Raw genomic sequence first — 16527 nt, 5'->3', positions numbered from 1 at the left:
TACACCCTCCTGTGGTGCACAGGTATCCTTCATGGGTCCTTCACTTGGTTCTTAATTCCCTTACGAAGCCCCCCCTTTGAACTCCTTAGAACAGTGTCTCTCCAATTCCTAACTCTAAAGGTAGTTTTCCTTGTTTCTATCACTTCGGCCAGAAGGGTGTCAAAACTGGCCGCCCTTTCTATCAGGCAGGATCTTTGCACCTTTCACAATGATAAGGTTGTTCTCTGTCTGGACCTCTCCTTTATCCCAAAGGTTAACACTTGGTTCCATTGGTCCCAAGACATTGTGTTACCTGACTTCTGTCCCCTTCCACACCATGACTTAGAGCACAAGTAGCACACTCTAGATGTTAGAAGGGCTCTTAGAATTTACATCAAGTGCACTTCCCCTTTTAGAAAGACAGAAGCCATGTTTGTCTCCTTTTCCCCTTCTCACTTGGGGAGCAAGGCCTCTTCTCCTACTATTAGCAGGTGGGTCAGGACGTGCATTACAAAAGCCTACAAGCACACAAGCTCTTCTGGTACCCCATGGTCTAACAGCGCACTCTACCAGAAGTGTGGCCACTTCAGCTGCCTGGGCCACCCAGGCATCCTTGGAAGAGATTTGCAGAGCGGCCACGTGGACATCCCCATCTCCCTTCATACCATCTGGATTCCTTTGCCTTGGCGACGGCGGCCTTCAGCAGATGGGTTCCTCAGCGAGTGGTTCCACCGTCCGAGTGATTGGCCAGATGAGGACCCACCCATGGACATGCAAGTTTTGGTATGTCCCATCCTGGGCTCTCGCAGCATGGAGGAGAATGGGCGTTGGTAAATTTACCTGTGAACGTCCTTTCTATCTATGCTGCGAGAGAGCCTAGCTCCTCCCTTGGTTCATCTGGAGATGGTAAGACATGTTAATGTATTGGATTGTTTGCTTTCAGAGACACTTCTTCAGTCTGTCAAGTATCTTCGCCAAAGCTGGTGATTCTCCTGGGGGCTGGCTGTTTATATACAAGTACAAACTCAGCTTAATGACGTCATAAGGAGTCTACCCATCCTGGGCTCTTTCACAGCATAGATAGAAAGGGCATTTATAGGTAAATTTACCAATGCCCATTCCCCACCATCCAGTCAGAGTTGAAGAAGTTTCTTGGATGAGAAGTGAAACGTCTTCAAAGAAAAAAAGAAGAAAGTCCAGTTGTCTCCTGAAAGGAAAAAAAAGCACCGTTGAAAAAACATGACCTGGATGACTGAGAATCTCTAAAGAGTTTATGCCATGTTTTTCTTCCTTCACAGTTTGTTCCACTTGTAGGAGTTCTCAGCCCCCTACATCTCTTAGCAAATACAGCTGATCGATATTGTTTTTTGGGGTTGGAGCATGATGTATCATTATTAGTTTTATTGTTTTCTGATCAAAGTTTCAAACTTCATCTAGGTCCAGTCAATTCTTGCTGCATATTGTACGAGGGCTATCCACAAAATAAATTACATTTTGCGAAAGAAAAACAAAGTGTAGGAAAAATTTTTTTATTATATACACTTGAAAGTGACACTTAAATACTACTTTTCAACATATTCACCGAACAAATTGAGGCACTTATCATAGCGGTGAACAAGCTTTGTAATTCCATTGTCATAAAATTCAACCGCCTGAGATTTGAGCCAGTCAGTCACGCCCGCCCGCAGTTCTGTGTCGTCGTCAAAGCGCTGTGTTCCAAGCCAGGTCTTCATCCTTGGAAACAAGTGGTAGTCGCTGGTGCAAGATCAGGGCTGTAGGGCAGATGAGGAAAAATCTCCCACTTGAAAGCATTCAGGACTTCTCGAGTGCCGTAGTTCGGCTATTTTTAAACTTAATGCACCATTGGCGCACTCCACCTTCAGTGATGATGTTGTCCCTGTACACTTCATACAGTTGCTGAAAAATTTCAATCGGTTTATGGTTTTTGCCAACAAAAACCTTATCACTGATCGCACCTCACAACTCGCTGGGATTTTCAATTGCAGCACACATTTCAAACGTTTGCTGTGAAATAACGGGCAATGATACGAACCTCCCACTAGCATGACTAAATGCAGACTGAGCGGCGGACGCACAGACCAAAAATGGCCACGCTTAGCTCCGCCCCTTCTTGCTACAGATGAAAATGTAATCTATTTTGTGAATAGCCCTCGTATAATAGGGTCTATCTAGGTATTGATTGCATTGATTATGTTTCAACCCTTTAGCTTTGATTTCAAAAGTTTTTGAACTCATTTAATATATTTGGCAGAATTACTTCCTTTGACTTAATTCTGTAATAAATTGGTAGCTTTTAAAAGTCCCAAATATTTATAACCTTCTTCTGATGCTACTGTCTTTATCGAGTAGTCAAGCTCTATTCTATCATCTTCAACAATTTTGTCTTCTGTTATGGCTGCAGTTGCACACTTGTTGATCCCAGATTGCATTCCAGTATCTTTGTGGAATTTCCAGTGTTTTTTAGCAAACAATCCAGCTCAGCCTTCATTTTTCCAAATAGTTTTAAGTCATCTATATGGAGCAAATGCAAAAATGTTATTCCTTTTTTTTAAACCATACATTTAATGTATATCTCCCCAGTTTGCCTTGTTCAAAATTATTGTCAAAGGGTCCATTGATAGTATAAAAGTAGCAGTCTCCAACCTTTCTGGGGGGCCCAGATGGGCAGTGGCAGGGTGCAGTGGGGAGGGGATGACTTTGCATGTGCAACCTAATCTTGCAAATGAAGCTTTACATCAGGGGTGTCCAACCTTTCGCCTTCCCTGGGCCACATTAGAAGATGAAAATTTGGTTTGGGCCGCACATATAATAAGTTATTATAAAATAATTATATTATAAAATTATATAATAAATTATAAATTATTTTTATTATTTATTATTAATTATTTATTAAAAATTATTTATTTTTATTAATTTTCCAGCCAAATTTTGCGGGGGGAAGAAAGCTCACCCGCCTCGCGCCTACCTCTCCTCCTGCAAATGGCCCGCTGGATGCGGCAGGACTGGAAGGCGAGGACCGGGAGGCTCGGTGCAGCAGCGGCGGCGGCAGCAGCGGGGCAGCGGGGCGGGGGCAGAAGCAGCAAAGGCGGCGCCCGCCTTTCTGTTGCTGCTTGGCGTGGCGCCGCCTCGCCCCGCCTCGTGCCTGCCTCTCCTCCTCCTCGCTGGCTCTTGCCAGAAGGTTGGGTGGGCACTGGGCCGCATGCGTCCCGTGGGCTGGGTTGGACAAGCCTGCTTTACATGCTTGTCCACCACTTGCACGGCCTGATTCCTTTTTTTTTTTTTTTGAAACAAATTTTATTGATTTTGAAGACAAACAAACCATCGTTAACCTTTAAATACATAAAACCTCCATTATTAACTTTACAAGTCAAATAAAATATTATTTTATACAACATCATTCTGCTTTTCACCATTTCAATATCATCCTCATTCCTCTCTGTCTTGTTTAACATTATTCTCATCCAACATTCCTCCGAGGTTTTATTAATTCTCAAAGAAAACATAGACATACAAAACACAAAAACATAAAAACTTCTTTTAAGAAAGTAGTTTGGCCCCAGATTACCTCTCTTTGTATGGACTTCAATTAAATTCGTGCTCATCTTATATACCATTACCTAGCTTATTTACCATTCTATGTCTTCTATATAACTTCTCCCCGCTTTTCACTCTTCTTATTTCTATTTTATTTAATTCATTTTAATTTAAATCATTATATTTATATTTTTGTCCATTCTCCAAATTATCCATTTATCTCATTCCCTAGAGCAAAAAAAAAAAAAAAAAAGAATTTCTCCTGAAATCGCTGATCAAGATATGATGCCTTTCTATCCTCCCCTAAAAATATTTAAAATTCCCAATCTGATTCTGCTTAGTACATTCAACCTACTAACCTCTAAAGAAAAATAAATAAATCCATAATAATTAATATAATTAAATAATAAATCTAAATTTTAAATCTTATAACATTCCAATTGTCTATTTCAAGAAACAAGTGCTACAATAATGAGTTTATAATAAGATCAAAACAACAGTAAATTAAACTTTTTAATTAAACTCAATACTTTAAACATTCCTTTTAATCTTTTATTAAATTTTAAAATCTATCATTACTAAACATTTCAATATTTTAATCTTTTATTAATTCTTATAACATTCTAGTTTTCTATTTCTAATACAAATACTACAATACCATCTTATGTACCTTGCAGAATCTTCTTTTTAAAGAAATTATACATTACCCTTTATCCCTAAACAAAATTCCTTTTTCCCATCTTGTTTTATACCTTTGTGGCTTTTCCTCCCTTTCCCCTTCCTTTCTTATCCCACCTAACCTTTTTTCCTCCCCCTTTAGCTTCCCTCTCTGTTGTATTCCTTTCTCCTTTTGCTCAATAACATTAACATTGAGTTGGTTTTGCATCTTATTTTTTCCTTTCTTAAGTATTTTTTTAGGTCTTAAATCCTTCATTTTCCTTCCTTTCTTTCTCCTTTCTCTCTTAACTAAATTTTTAGATTCATTGAAGATGGCGTCTTTTTCTTCTTCTTCTCCTTCCATTTCCTTCATCTGTTGTTGTATTTGATAATTAACAAGCGCCATTTCTAAAAAGAGAACGGCTTTTTTCACAGCGTCCTTTCTTTCTTCATATTCTCTAAGTTCATCAACAGATAAAGCCATTCTTTATTCTTCTTCTTAAAGCAACCAAAATGTTTCAAAAATTAGAGCAATTCCCCAAAGTTCCAGAGAGAGTCAATCAGTCCAAACAATACACAAAGTTCTCACTTTTTCTTCCTGGGGAGGTATCAAAGGAAAGGAAAAAACCTCCAATCTATACTTTAAAGCCTTGTTGCAATTAATTTCTGGTCTCAAGATCTTCAAGGCATCCCTCCAACAAAATCTTAATTAATTATATATATATATATATTGTCCTCTTCCCACTTAAAACAAGAAGCCAAGTTTTTACCTTTTATAAAAAAACAACAGGTTTCTCAATGGCCATTTGTTGATTCCATAAGGAAGGAGAGTGAACTTTCCTTTCAGCACTCAATTTTGCCGCTTGTAATCTTCCTCTGAAACGAAGTGTTGTTCAAAAACCATAGTTCTCAGGATTAAACGCTCTTAAAATCCTGGGTCAGCCAAAAAACTTTCTCTTGACAATTTTCTCCTCTCTTCCTCCTGCTCAATCTTGCCCAGCTGCTGGCTTTTTGAGGCGGCCATTACAGACCGCTGCTCGACCGTCTTGGGAAAAGGGGTTTTGCCGGCTGGGAAGGGGTCTGCAACACCCCCAAACCCCTCACCAGCTCCTCCTCATCTTCGGCTGCCTCTTCGTGGCAGCCCCAGCCTCCAGATCCGCGGATCGGAGACACCAAAGCGGCTAGCGTGGCAGGGATCACGCAGGATGGCAAATCCCTGCTGCTGGCGAAGCCGACAAACCGGAAGTCCTTGCACGGCCTGATTCCTAACAGGCTGTGGCCCAGTACCGGTTCATGGCCTGGGCGTTGGTGACAGTGGTGCGATTCAAAAAAATTTATTACTGGTTCTGTGGGTGTGGCTTGGTAGGTGTGGCAGGAGAAAGGATACTGTAAAATCTCCTGTCAGAGGTGGTATTTGCTGGTTCTATGAACTACTCAAAGTTTCCGCTACCTGTTCGCCAGAACTGATCAGAACCTGCTGAATACCACCTCTGGTTGGGGACCTCTGTTATATAGAATAAAGATGATGATGAGTCACACTGGAAAAATTCCATGTTTAATTTTTATTTCTTCTAATTCTTCCCATCAGCCATCAGCTTTGTTTGCCAAAGTATCATTGAAATATTCATAAACTGCCAAATGTTCCTTTTCTTTGGTTGTTTTTTTAAATCTTAAATTCTCCATCCTCTTTCCCCCCCTTTCCTTTTTCTTCCCCACATAGAGTTACTTGTTCATTAAAGATGACTTCTTCTTTGTCCCAGTCTTGTTTTGCAGTCTTTTCTTGTTGTTTCTCATAGTTCCAAATCTCCATTTCTAGAAATTGAAAAACGAAGCCAAAGGAACCCTTCCCTTCTTGTGCATCTTCTTTGTACTTTTTAAGTTCCATTTTCAATTCATCCAAAAGTAATGCCATTGTAGAAATTTTTAAACAACCACCCGATTGATTTTAGTCATTCAAATATAATAGCCAAAAAAAGTCACCAAGTAATCCAAATACACACAAGCTGTTTCTTTTTGCTCTTTCTTTTTTTTCCACTTTCTCTTCCTGGGGTTACTATTTAATTGCAAAGTTTCAGTTAAAATGTATCTTTTAGAAGTCTTATTGAAATTTTACTTTAGATTCTTTTAAAGTCCAGGCAGTCTCCTCCCTCTTCCAGATCCTGCCCTTATTCTTTTTCTCTCCCTTCCTGCTTATAGAAGAAAAAGTTTTTGATGTCCAGAAATCTTTATTGTCCCTTTGGCATTTAGTTATAGTTTCAGCTTAATTGCCTATTGATCCCAAAGCGGATTTTTCCGATTTCTTATTCTTAATTGTCGATATAAGGAAGGAGAGAGAAGGAAAAAAAAGTCAAACCTTTCCCTTTTCACTTTCTTTCGCTGCTTCCGACTCTTCTTTGGGAGCGATGTTATTTCTTGTAAAATTTAAATTCCAGGGCACCTTAGTTATTGCTTTTTCAACTTAGCCCAGTCAGCCAAAACTTTCACTTCTTATCTTCCTCCTGCACATTCTTTTCCGGTTGAGATCTTCTTTGAGATGGCCATTTCTGACCACCGCTCCTACCGCCTTTGGGAAAGGGAGTAATGGCCAGCTGAGGAGGAGAGATGCGGCTCTCCTCGACCCTGCTGGCAGTCTCCCCCTTCTTCACCACCTCTACGGGGTGGCTTAGCCCCGAAGCCAGCCGGCTCGGGGCGCTCCAGCGGCAAGCCCAGGCAGAAACTGCGCACGATTGCGGATTCCTGTCTGTCGCCGAAGCCCTTCAAACCAGAACCATAGAAGTATGATATTTAATTGAAAAGTAATGTGAAAAATGTTAAGACTGCAATGAATATTAATATTAATGATAGAATTGAATTGGAATGGAATGTTGTTTTAATTATATACATTTATAAAAAAAAAAATTTAAGAATACTGTGTGTAGTTTAAGAATGTACCAAGCAGAATCCGAATGGAAGTTATGTATTATATTGAGTGTTATAACTTTAGGGGAAAGATATAAAGGCGTCATACTCCAATCAGTAACTACAGGATAATTTTTGTTTAATGAGAAAAGATAATAGACAATTGAAACAGGACAGATAAAAAATATAAATATAATGATTTGAATTGAGATGAAATAAATACAATAAAATTGAGGAAACTAAAAGAGGAGAGAAGCCATGTAGAAAATGTAAAATTGTAATAAGATATGGAATAGAATATAAAAATGAGCATGAACCTGAATTTGTGTCTGTATGAAGAAATGTAACCCGGGATTATGCTGCTTTTAAAAAAGATGTTTTATTTGTATTTCTTTTCTTTTTGTGAAAACTCAAATAAAATTAAATAAATAAATAAATAAACTGCCAAATGTTTCTGCTGATTCCAAAAATTTTGGATCTTTTTCCAATCTAGCTATGTGGAACAGAATTGAATGCCTTTTCATAGTCTATCCAAGCCATAAAGAAATTTATCCTTTTTAAAAAATTATTTAAAAAATCAACTTAACCAATCAATAACTGGTCTTCCATTCCCCTCCAATCTTTGTAGCATCCTTTTTGTTCTACTATTTTTATTTGCCAATACTGTCCTTAAGCATTGAATTGCAAGCTTTGTACATTTCTTTAATATTATTGAAACGTAAGATAGACAATAATAATAATAATCAGACATCCTAAATGAATGCAGTGCAAATGATGCTTATTTGATTCACTGTATTACGCTCCAGTATTTATTATGACAACTTCAGTCTCTCTTTAAAGCAATACTAACTATGAAGCACATCCCAGTTACCAATTGCCTTACATTAACTTTAAAAAAAAAAAACACGAGAATTTCATTCAACAGTATTATTTGGTAACCCTGTCAACATTTTTTTTTTGCTCTATGCAAATCTGGGCTAAGAGAGCTTTAATTGACAAGAATCTTGTCAAGAGGATTTTAAAGCTGAATGGCAGCTGCTGCATAGGACCCCGCAGATGTGGCCATATGCAGAAGTGCTTTCTCTTGTTAAGGTCATGAAAAGACTTTAGACTGCAGAAGAAACTAAAGAGGAGTTTGCGACAGAAGCATTTCTTCCCACCCCAGCTCCAGGCTGTATCCCATACAACATTTACAATTCTTTTCATATAAGAGTTCAAACCTGAAGTCTTGGCTGTATTATGATTAAAGTGACTGACATGTTGCTTTCAAACACGACCCAGAATACTTCCTTAAGTTGTGTGTGGTAAATTGAGCTGTACTCTTAGAAGCTTGATTCAGAAATGTAATCTATGCCTTGTGATGCAAATGGTTTGGTGGTTCATTATGTTTGTATTAAGAGGGTTCTTACATGTTGGCTGGAGAAACATTTCCTCAGCTAAGCTTTGGGAATCATAAGTTCACTCCAGTATGGAGTTAGTAAACAGGAACCTGGCAGGCTGCGACTGTTAACAAGCCCATAACTCCTAATGCCATGAATCCTGAACATGCTTGATTGCTTGTGGAGACAGAGAAGTTCTCTCCAAATTTAAATCATGGAACAGCATAAAACAGAATACATCTTTTGAAGAGCTTTTATGCTCAAAATGTGCATTAACAATATTGTGAAATTGCTAAGCAAGCTTACTTAATAATATGATTTAGCTTCAGATCAATGAAATAAGAAATGGAGAAACATATAGGATACAAAGACATTTCAAAGAAAAGTCCTCACTTTCCTTTCCATGCTAAACCAACAGGTGTTTAAATTTTGACTATAAGCCCACAAAAGAAAGGAAAGTCCGAATTAAGCCTCATTATTGGAGCCTTTTCTCTCTTCTGTGGGCACCTGCTAATAGGAGTGAAACACAAATACCAAGAAGAGAATAGGCTACAAGTGTGAGCCCCAATGTGATTTTCCTTCTTTCTGTGAATTTCAGTCAGATTCTGAAGAACCCCCTGACAGAAGTTCTAAGCAAACATTCAAGTGACTTGGCAGACTTGGTGGAAAAGATCTTTTTTGAGAGAAGGCGCTAGATGGCATTTACAGGAAAGAAGCAGATTTGGAGAGAGTTAGAAGTGAAGAAGCTTTGAAGTTTTTGAGATACAAAACATTTTCAAAGAGAAGAAACCAAGATAGTCCAGTTGTCTTTTGGAAAAAGCACCTTTGGGACACCCATTTTAAACCATGACTGATTGGCAAATGTTGGCGTAATGAAAGAAAGTGGGCATTACCACAATATTGTGAACTTAAATTTTAAGAAAACAAATAATTTGGGGAATATTTGTGCATTGACAGTGAAGTATTATCATGTTTATTCAGAAGGAAGTGCAACTAAGATGAGAGGGTCTTGCCTCTAAGAAAATGTGCATAGGATTATAGCCTTTAAACCATGATCTAGACCAGGGGTCACCAACCTTTTGGACCTCAGGGACCACCAAACTCATAATTTTAAATTCTGCAGACCAGACACCCTTGGAAAATCCCCAAAAAAGTCTGCAGGAAAATTCCCCACCCAATTTTCCTATCGATCGATCATTATTTGGGATTGCAGGATACCAGCTCAAGCTCCGTTCTCGGGGAGAGAGGGAGAGAAAGACTTTTGGCTTCATGCAAGGAAAGTAGCAGAAGCAGCAGAAGTCTTTCTTTCTCTCCCCCAAATTCCACCAAAAATGGTTTTTGTGAGACTTGTTGCACCAGTGCAACCTCTTGGAGCAGGATGTCTTGCAGGGTCCCAAAGACTCATTTCTGGCAGAGTTTGGGGGAGAAAAGAAAGACTTTTGCTGCTTTCCTTGCATGCAGCCAAAAGCAGAAGAAAGAAGCAGCCCAGGAGCCAGATGAGGCAATTGAGACAAGTTCCCCCTCCTTTCCCCCCTCCCTACCTCGTGTTGTTCACAATGCAAGCCTTGTGTTCCTACGGGCCATGTGGGCAGCGTAGCCTTGTGTTCCCACGCAGCCTGAATTAATTGCTTTGGGAGCTGCTTTGGGGGTGACATCTCTCTGCGGACCACGAGTGGTCCCTGGCCCACTGGTTGGCTTTATCTAGACTTTATTTTGTCAGATTGGTTTTTAAAATAATTTTTGTTGATGCCATTGTTGTTTTGAATCAGATCAAGTTCAAAGAGCTGTTGTTAAATTGGTAATTTATTGATGCAACAGTAAGCCATTAATCTACTTTACCATTGCATGTAAACATAGGCATTGTCACATTATAGTTAAACTTACCCCTACATTTCTTTTAGCAGTTTTTTTGTCTGTATTGTTTCTGAGGCAGAAAATCAGTTTTTTTCCCCTTTCTGAACTTGAAAAGTAGTTTTGATTTTGAATGTTTTTTAGTAATTTTGATTTTTAACATATATACACATAATATAGCTATATCTACCTACCTTTGTCTATTTTATATTAAACTCCTCTTGGAACTATAGTCATATATCTTGTGTGTTTAAGAAGCACTCAATCATCATTGTGCTTTTATAGAAATAGTGCTTTTTTTTGTTTGATAATCCTTGCTCATAATGATGTATTGTATGTATGATTATGTAATCTCTCAAGTCAATTTCTGACTTCCACAGAAATAAATGTAAAATAAGTTTTTGCAGAAGTCTTTAGATCCAGGTCATGGTTGTCCCAAAGGTGCTTTTTCAGGAGGCAACTGGACTTTCTTGTTTTTTCTTTTGAAGACATTTCACTTCTCATCCAAGAAGCTTCTTCAGCTCTGACAGGATGGTGGGGAATCCTTTTGCAGAAGAAAAAGCTTCTTCTGACTGTGATAGCATGTGCAGAGAATAAATTCAGCTGACCATACATTTCTGTCATAATTTTAAATTCAGAGAAATAAGTAAGAAATTAAACACGCTTTGAACTTTTTTTGTAGGAAGCAAGTGAGTGAATTTCCTCATCAGCCTTTCCATAATTTTTCTATTTTTTTACCCTGTAATCTGTTAGATTTCACCACTAGCAAATCTAATATCAGAAATTAAATCTAATGTTTCTGGCTTGCTGTAATCAAGCTATTTTAATTCTTCCCAGTTCACCTATTTATAACTTTCTCTTTCCTCATTTCAGTAGGTTACCTTCCCAAAGAGCTATACAGGTAGTCATTGATTTACAGTAGTTTGTTTAGTGACTGTTCAAAGTTAAAACGGCACTGAAAAAAGTGATTAATGATCGTTTTTCACAGTTATGACCATTCCAGCATCCCTGTGTGATCATGTGATCAAAATTCAGATGCTTGGCAACTGGTTCATAATTATGACTGTTGCTGGGTCCCAAGGTCATGTGATAACCTTTTATGACCTTTTCACAAGCAAAGTCAATGGCGAAGCCAGATTCACTTAACAACTGGGTTACTAACTTATCAACTACAGTGATTCACTTAACAACTGAAGCAAGAAAGGTTGTAAAGGGGAGCAAGATTCACTTAACAGATGTCTCACTTAACAACAGAAATGTTGGGCTCAATTGTGATCGTAAGTCAAGGACTACCTGTGCTGCCTATGTCAATATTTTTGCTTCATTTTTTCACATGTTAGTTTGTCAAAGTGACTTCATCCTATTTCTAAGATGGTTATTCACCTCATAATAAAGGAAGGCCGTTTGTGGGAGTGTCTGGTTCTTTACCTGATATTTTAGGGTTTAAAGATTGCAACGGGGAAGGGTATGATTTTTCAAATCTAAGGAGTTAAGGAACTATTATTATAGGTTTTATTCAGGGATAAAGATTGAACTTTCTTAAATGTCTGAATTCAGATTGGAACTAAATCCTAGAATTTCATTGCTGATGCTCTTTGTATGTCACACTCCTAGTAAGAATATCCACTGTGGAAGTAGTCCTCAACTTGCAACATTTAGTGACTGCTCAAAATTACAAAATTGCACTGAAAAAAGTGACTCTTATGATTATTTTTCACAGTTATGACCGTTTCAGCATCCTCAGGGTCACATGATTCAGATGTTTGTCATCTGGTTCATATTTATGATGGTTGTAGTGTCCTGGGATCATGTGAATAGCTTTTGTGGCCTTCTGACAAGCAAAGTCAATGGGGAAACCAGATTCACTTAACAATTGGGTTATTAATTTAACAACTGCAAGGATTCACTTAACAACTGTGGCATGAAAGGTTGTAAAATGGGGCAAAACTCATTTAATAAATGTCTCATTTAACAACTTAAATGAGCTCAATTGTGACCGTAAGTTGAAAATGCCCATAAAGCTCCAATGGGGGTGAGGGGGAATCTAGAAACAGAAAACATTACATACAATGGTTTTATTTTCAGTAACATTCTATCTTCCTTTTTAAAAAAATTATCACCTTTCCTTTGCCTTCATTCAAACATTCATTCAGCCTATGCAAGGTTTTTGGTGGTACTGGAGATATTGGTTACCTTCTTGTATGTCCCGTCCCCCCCTCAAATTCCCAGACTGGCCCACATTTTTGGAATGCCCAGGTGTTTTGCCATACAGGTCCACTCCATAGCTGAACCTGTTTAACTTCTGAGATCAGTCAGTTGGAGGGGTGCCACTAACTATGGAGACAGAATGAAATAAATTCATTGCAGAACGAGATCTTCTAGATCTCTTTCATTTTGGAAATCCTTTTGAATAAATGTGCTTGTGTATCCTATTTAGAAGAAGAAGAAAGTATCTAAATATATTTACACAAAAAGTCATTTCTTGACTCACAACAATGACAAGCTAGTATGATACTATGGTTAGAAGGTTGGGAAAAATCGGGCAGACCAAATTGTAAAACTCTGGGTGATTTAGTGGCAGTTAGTATCTCTCCACCAAACCTTTTCACAGTTGTTCAAAAGATTGGGCAGAGTGATGACAGAATGATGGCAAGAAATCATCCTCATGCTTTTTTTCCTGGGGAAAAAAAGGAAAATAATAGGAAACATAAGTAATGATGCTTTCACTTTAGTATCTAGTCAGTTTTTCGATATCTGGTATCGTTCAGATTGTACTGAGACTATTCCTCGCAGAGTTTTTCAGCTGACACAAGCATCAGTTTTGGAAGTTATAATCCCATCTCTTTAAATTGTGGAAGACTGCCCTAATCTGAGGCTTTGGGGGTTTTCTTCTCAATTTGGCCTTTTCATTTGAGGAGAAAGAAACTTGATGTTGCATAGCTGCAGAGATTTAGAATGCCAGCCTATGCAAGATTTAAATGACAGTTGTATAACAGGGCTTTATTTAGGAAATCTCACATTCATTGTACATGGCAGGGGAAAGTATAATAGGTTTGGCTAATATAATCCTGTTTTGATTTTGACAGATTTTAGTATTTTGTTTTTCTAAGTCTATGGTAACTAAGAATATTTTTCCTATTCACAGAGCAAGCTTTTCATGGAAGGATTTAGAAGCCTAAAAGAAGGAGAACCAGTGGAATTTACTTTTAAGAAATCTTCCAAAGGCCTTGAATCAATACGGGTAACAGGTCCAGGTGGGAGTCCCTGTTTAGGAAGTGAGAGACGACCCAAAGGAAAAACAGTACAGAAAAGAAAGCCAAAGGGAGATAGGTAATGGAGTTACTAACTTTTTCTATATTTGCACCTTTTCTGAACGTGTTTATTTCTTAATTATTTGTGAATAAATGTGCATCACATGTATCAGACCCAGTTGGTGGTATGTGAATTGCTTGATTTCAAAGATGAAGACTGGGAAGTCTCTGGAATTTACATGCTTCTGAGCTTTTGATTCATCCCAGTGATGCAAGTTGACTTGCTTTAGGTGAGCAAAATTAGTTTTTCAGATGTTCAGAAGCATACCCATCATAATTATGATTTGCCTGGTCAGAGTTAAGTCCTTACAGTGCAATGGTACTCAAATATGGGTTTATAAAAACTGGATATTGCCCTTCAGCATCCAGTTTTTATCAGTCAGTTTTCCCATGTTGGCTGTGTACATGTATAATATGTGTCTCAAAGCTTCTTTAGATGTTTCCAGAAAATAGGTTCTACACTCAGAAGAGATCAGAATATCAAGAGGGGGGCGGGAGAGAGGGAGAGAGAGAGAGAGAGAGAGAGAGAGAGCATTGTATATGTTTATGTATATATAGTGTGTGTTTCTGAACATTTAATTGAAATTTGGTAATGATTTATACTCTGAATTTATGGTTCTCTAGTAATATAGGGACTTACATGATGCCACAGTGCTATAGAAACTGGAAGACCACAACTTGTATATTATGACAGATATGTAGTCACTGATCTTTATGCTTGCTTGTTTCAGTTTAAAATTGTCTTTTAATGCTAGGGCAACAGGGTAATCACAAAACTTGTGAGTGAAAGTCAAGAACAGATCTGCTGCTTTGGGCTTGCATGATTGAACAAGGCTTATACAGAAGGAAAAAAATTGAAGATATTGAAGATAGACTGAACTGCAAATGTAGAAACACAATAGTATTATAAATGAAACATTCTTTTAAAATAAAGAGACCCAGCAATGATACTACACTTATTTGCTTGAGATCTCATGCAGATATTTGCTAAACCCTTTTTATGATTTTCTACACCACTTTCTTTTACAACACAATAACAACATGGTCTCTTTCAATAAGTAACTGTTCCTATATTCTAGGACCAAAAACATTTTGATTTAAGGAAAGAATAATTTCCAAGCTTTCTACCATGCAAAAAAAACCATGGCTGCAGTTAAATTTTTAAATGCTTTTTATTTATATTTTTATATTTTTATTTATATTTTTTATTTATTTTTCACATTTATGAACTGCCCATCCCTCTCAAAAAGGGGCACTTAAATACTTAGTTCCAATATTTACACCTTTGCACATTTGTTCTTGAGCTGCAGAGCATAATCCTGTGTTTAACCAAAAATTACACAGCTACAGTATTCCAAATTCAGGGGCCTCCTGAGTCCAATGTGTGATCAGACATGTCTTGTCTCCACTGAATAAAAGAAAATCTGTTTTATATTATTATGCTTTACCCTGAACTTGGGCCAATCCAGTAAACACTTCTAATGCATATTAAAAATGCTAAAGTTTCTTTCATTTTTCTCAAAGCCAATTGATGCAGTGGTTGATTGGTTGGAATAAGTTAGAAGAGATTCACTTTTAGGTCCACCATCAACCATGGAATCTCATTGAGTAACTTTCAGCCACCGAATCTCTCCAGCCTGTCCTACTTTGAAAAGGGGATATAAATTTAACAAGCAAAATAAATACATTTGTTGCTGAACATATTTGCTTCCCCCCCCCCCTTTTTTTTTTTTGCATTCATCTATCCACTTCTCTTGTTTTTCCTGGTGGTCCAGCACAGTTTGCTTTGCTCCCTGGCACCATGTATATCACAAACAGAATTAATGGCCATTGAAATAGCATCTTTAGATGAGAAGGGATTAAGAATATTGGATTTCTGCCCAGATGGGGTATATTAAATTTTAGGAAAACATCATAACCAGTAGAGATACTTAATGTGTATGAATTCATCAATGCTGTCTATATACTATTAAATGTTCATTGTCATGACATTTAACTCAGCAAAATAGTGCATCATATAGCAACATTTTTGAACCAAATATATTGTGGGTTAATTTATAGAATGTGTCCAAATCTGGGACTCCCAATTGAATAAAATTTAGGGATGTTGTGGCTGCTTTAGTGCTACTGAGTTGCTGCTTTCACCATTTTAACATTCCATGACAGTTTCTCAGCCAGTCTCACAATCCTCACTTCTTCCCTCCATCCAGCAGCAGCCACTTGCGTCCCTGCTGGAAAGGGAAGGATGCTCCCTTCCAGGTTCCCATAAGGAAATGCAGTGGGGAAGCCTGTAGGAAATCACAAGTTGTTCCTGCTTTACTTTGTTTTTTGCCTGCCATTGGTTATTCTATTCTATTTAGGTAAAGAAATATCTCTGAAACAATGATACAACAGGGCAGAGTTGTCTAGTTCCATATTGTTGCTACAATCACAGCAGGGATATATTCTTACAATCACCAGGAATCTAATTTGACACAAGGAAAAACTTTACTGGATAAAGTGATTGGGAACAGTCCATCCATTGAAATTGTGACTGTATACATTCTTGCCAGTGTGAGGCACAAAAACCCAGGCAAACTGAGGGCATGGGCAGCTTAACCTGTAAAGTTATAATACAAGAGACAGAACAAAACCTTTTCAGAATATAGGTTTGAATTTAAAACAGCTGTCTTAAATTGCAGCTTAAATCAAGGATCTTAAACTCATTTAAGCCAAGGAAGTGTATACGTTATAAAATTGTGTTTTGTGTGTAAGAGTGGAGTGGGGAGAGTTTTTAAACTTCGTGAAGAAATATAGAGTGGAAAATCATGACTAAAACTGGGTGTGGATGACAGTTTCAGATACATGATCTCCAAAGTTTTATTTATATATCCATGGTTTCTGGAATTGTGTTTTGA

The 16527-nt window shown here is 37.8% G+C and overlaps 1 protein-coding gene across 1 annotated transcript in view; it reads left to right on the top strand.

Annotated features, from left to right (window-relative positions):
* LIN28B (lin-28 RNA binding posttranscriptional regulator B) overlaps window positions 1-16527 on the top strand; it is an 89887-nt gene that overhangs the window by 53374 nt on the left and 19986 nt on the right. The window contains 1 exon segment of the mRNA XM_087950281.1: window positions 13465-13649. Within this exon segment, the coding sequence (XP_087806407.1) occupies window positions 13465-13649 (185 nt within the window).

Source organism: Notechis scutatus, chromosome 1 (assembly GCF_049901735.1).
Source record: "Notechis scutatus isolate UNSWTSFEM ecotype Mainland chromosome 1, rNotScu1.2, whole genome shotgun sequence".
Taxonomy (NCBI): Eukaryota; Metazoa; Chordata; class Lepidosauria; order Squamata; family Elapidae; genus Notechis; species Notechis scutatus.
This window is presented reverse-complemented; position numbering and strand designations above follow the sequence as displayed.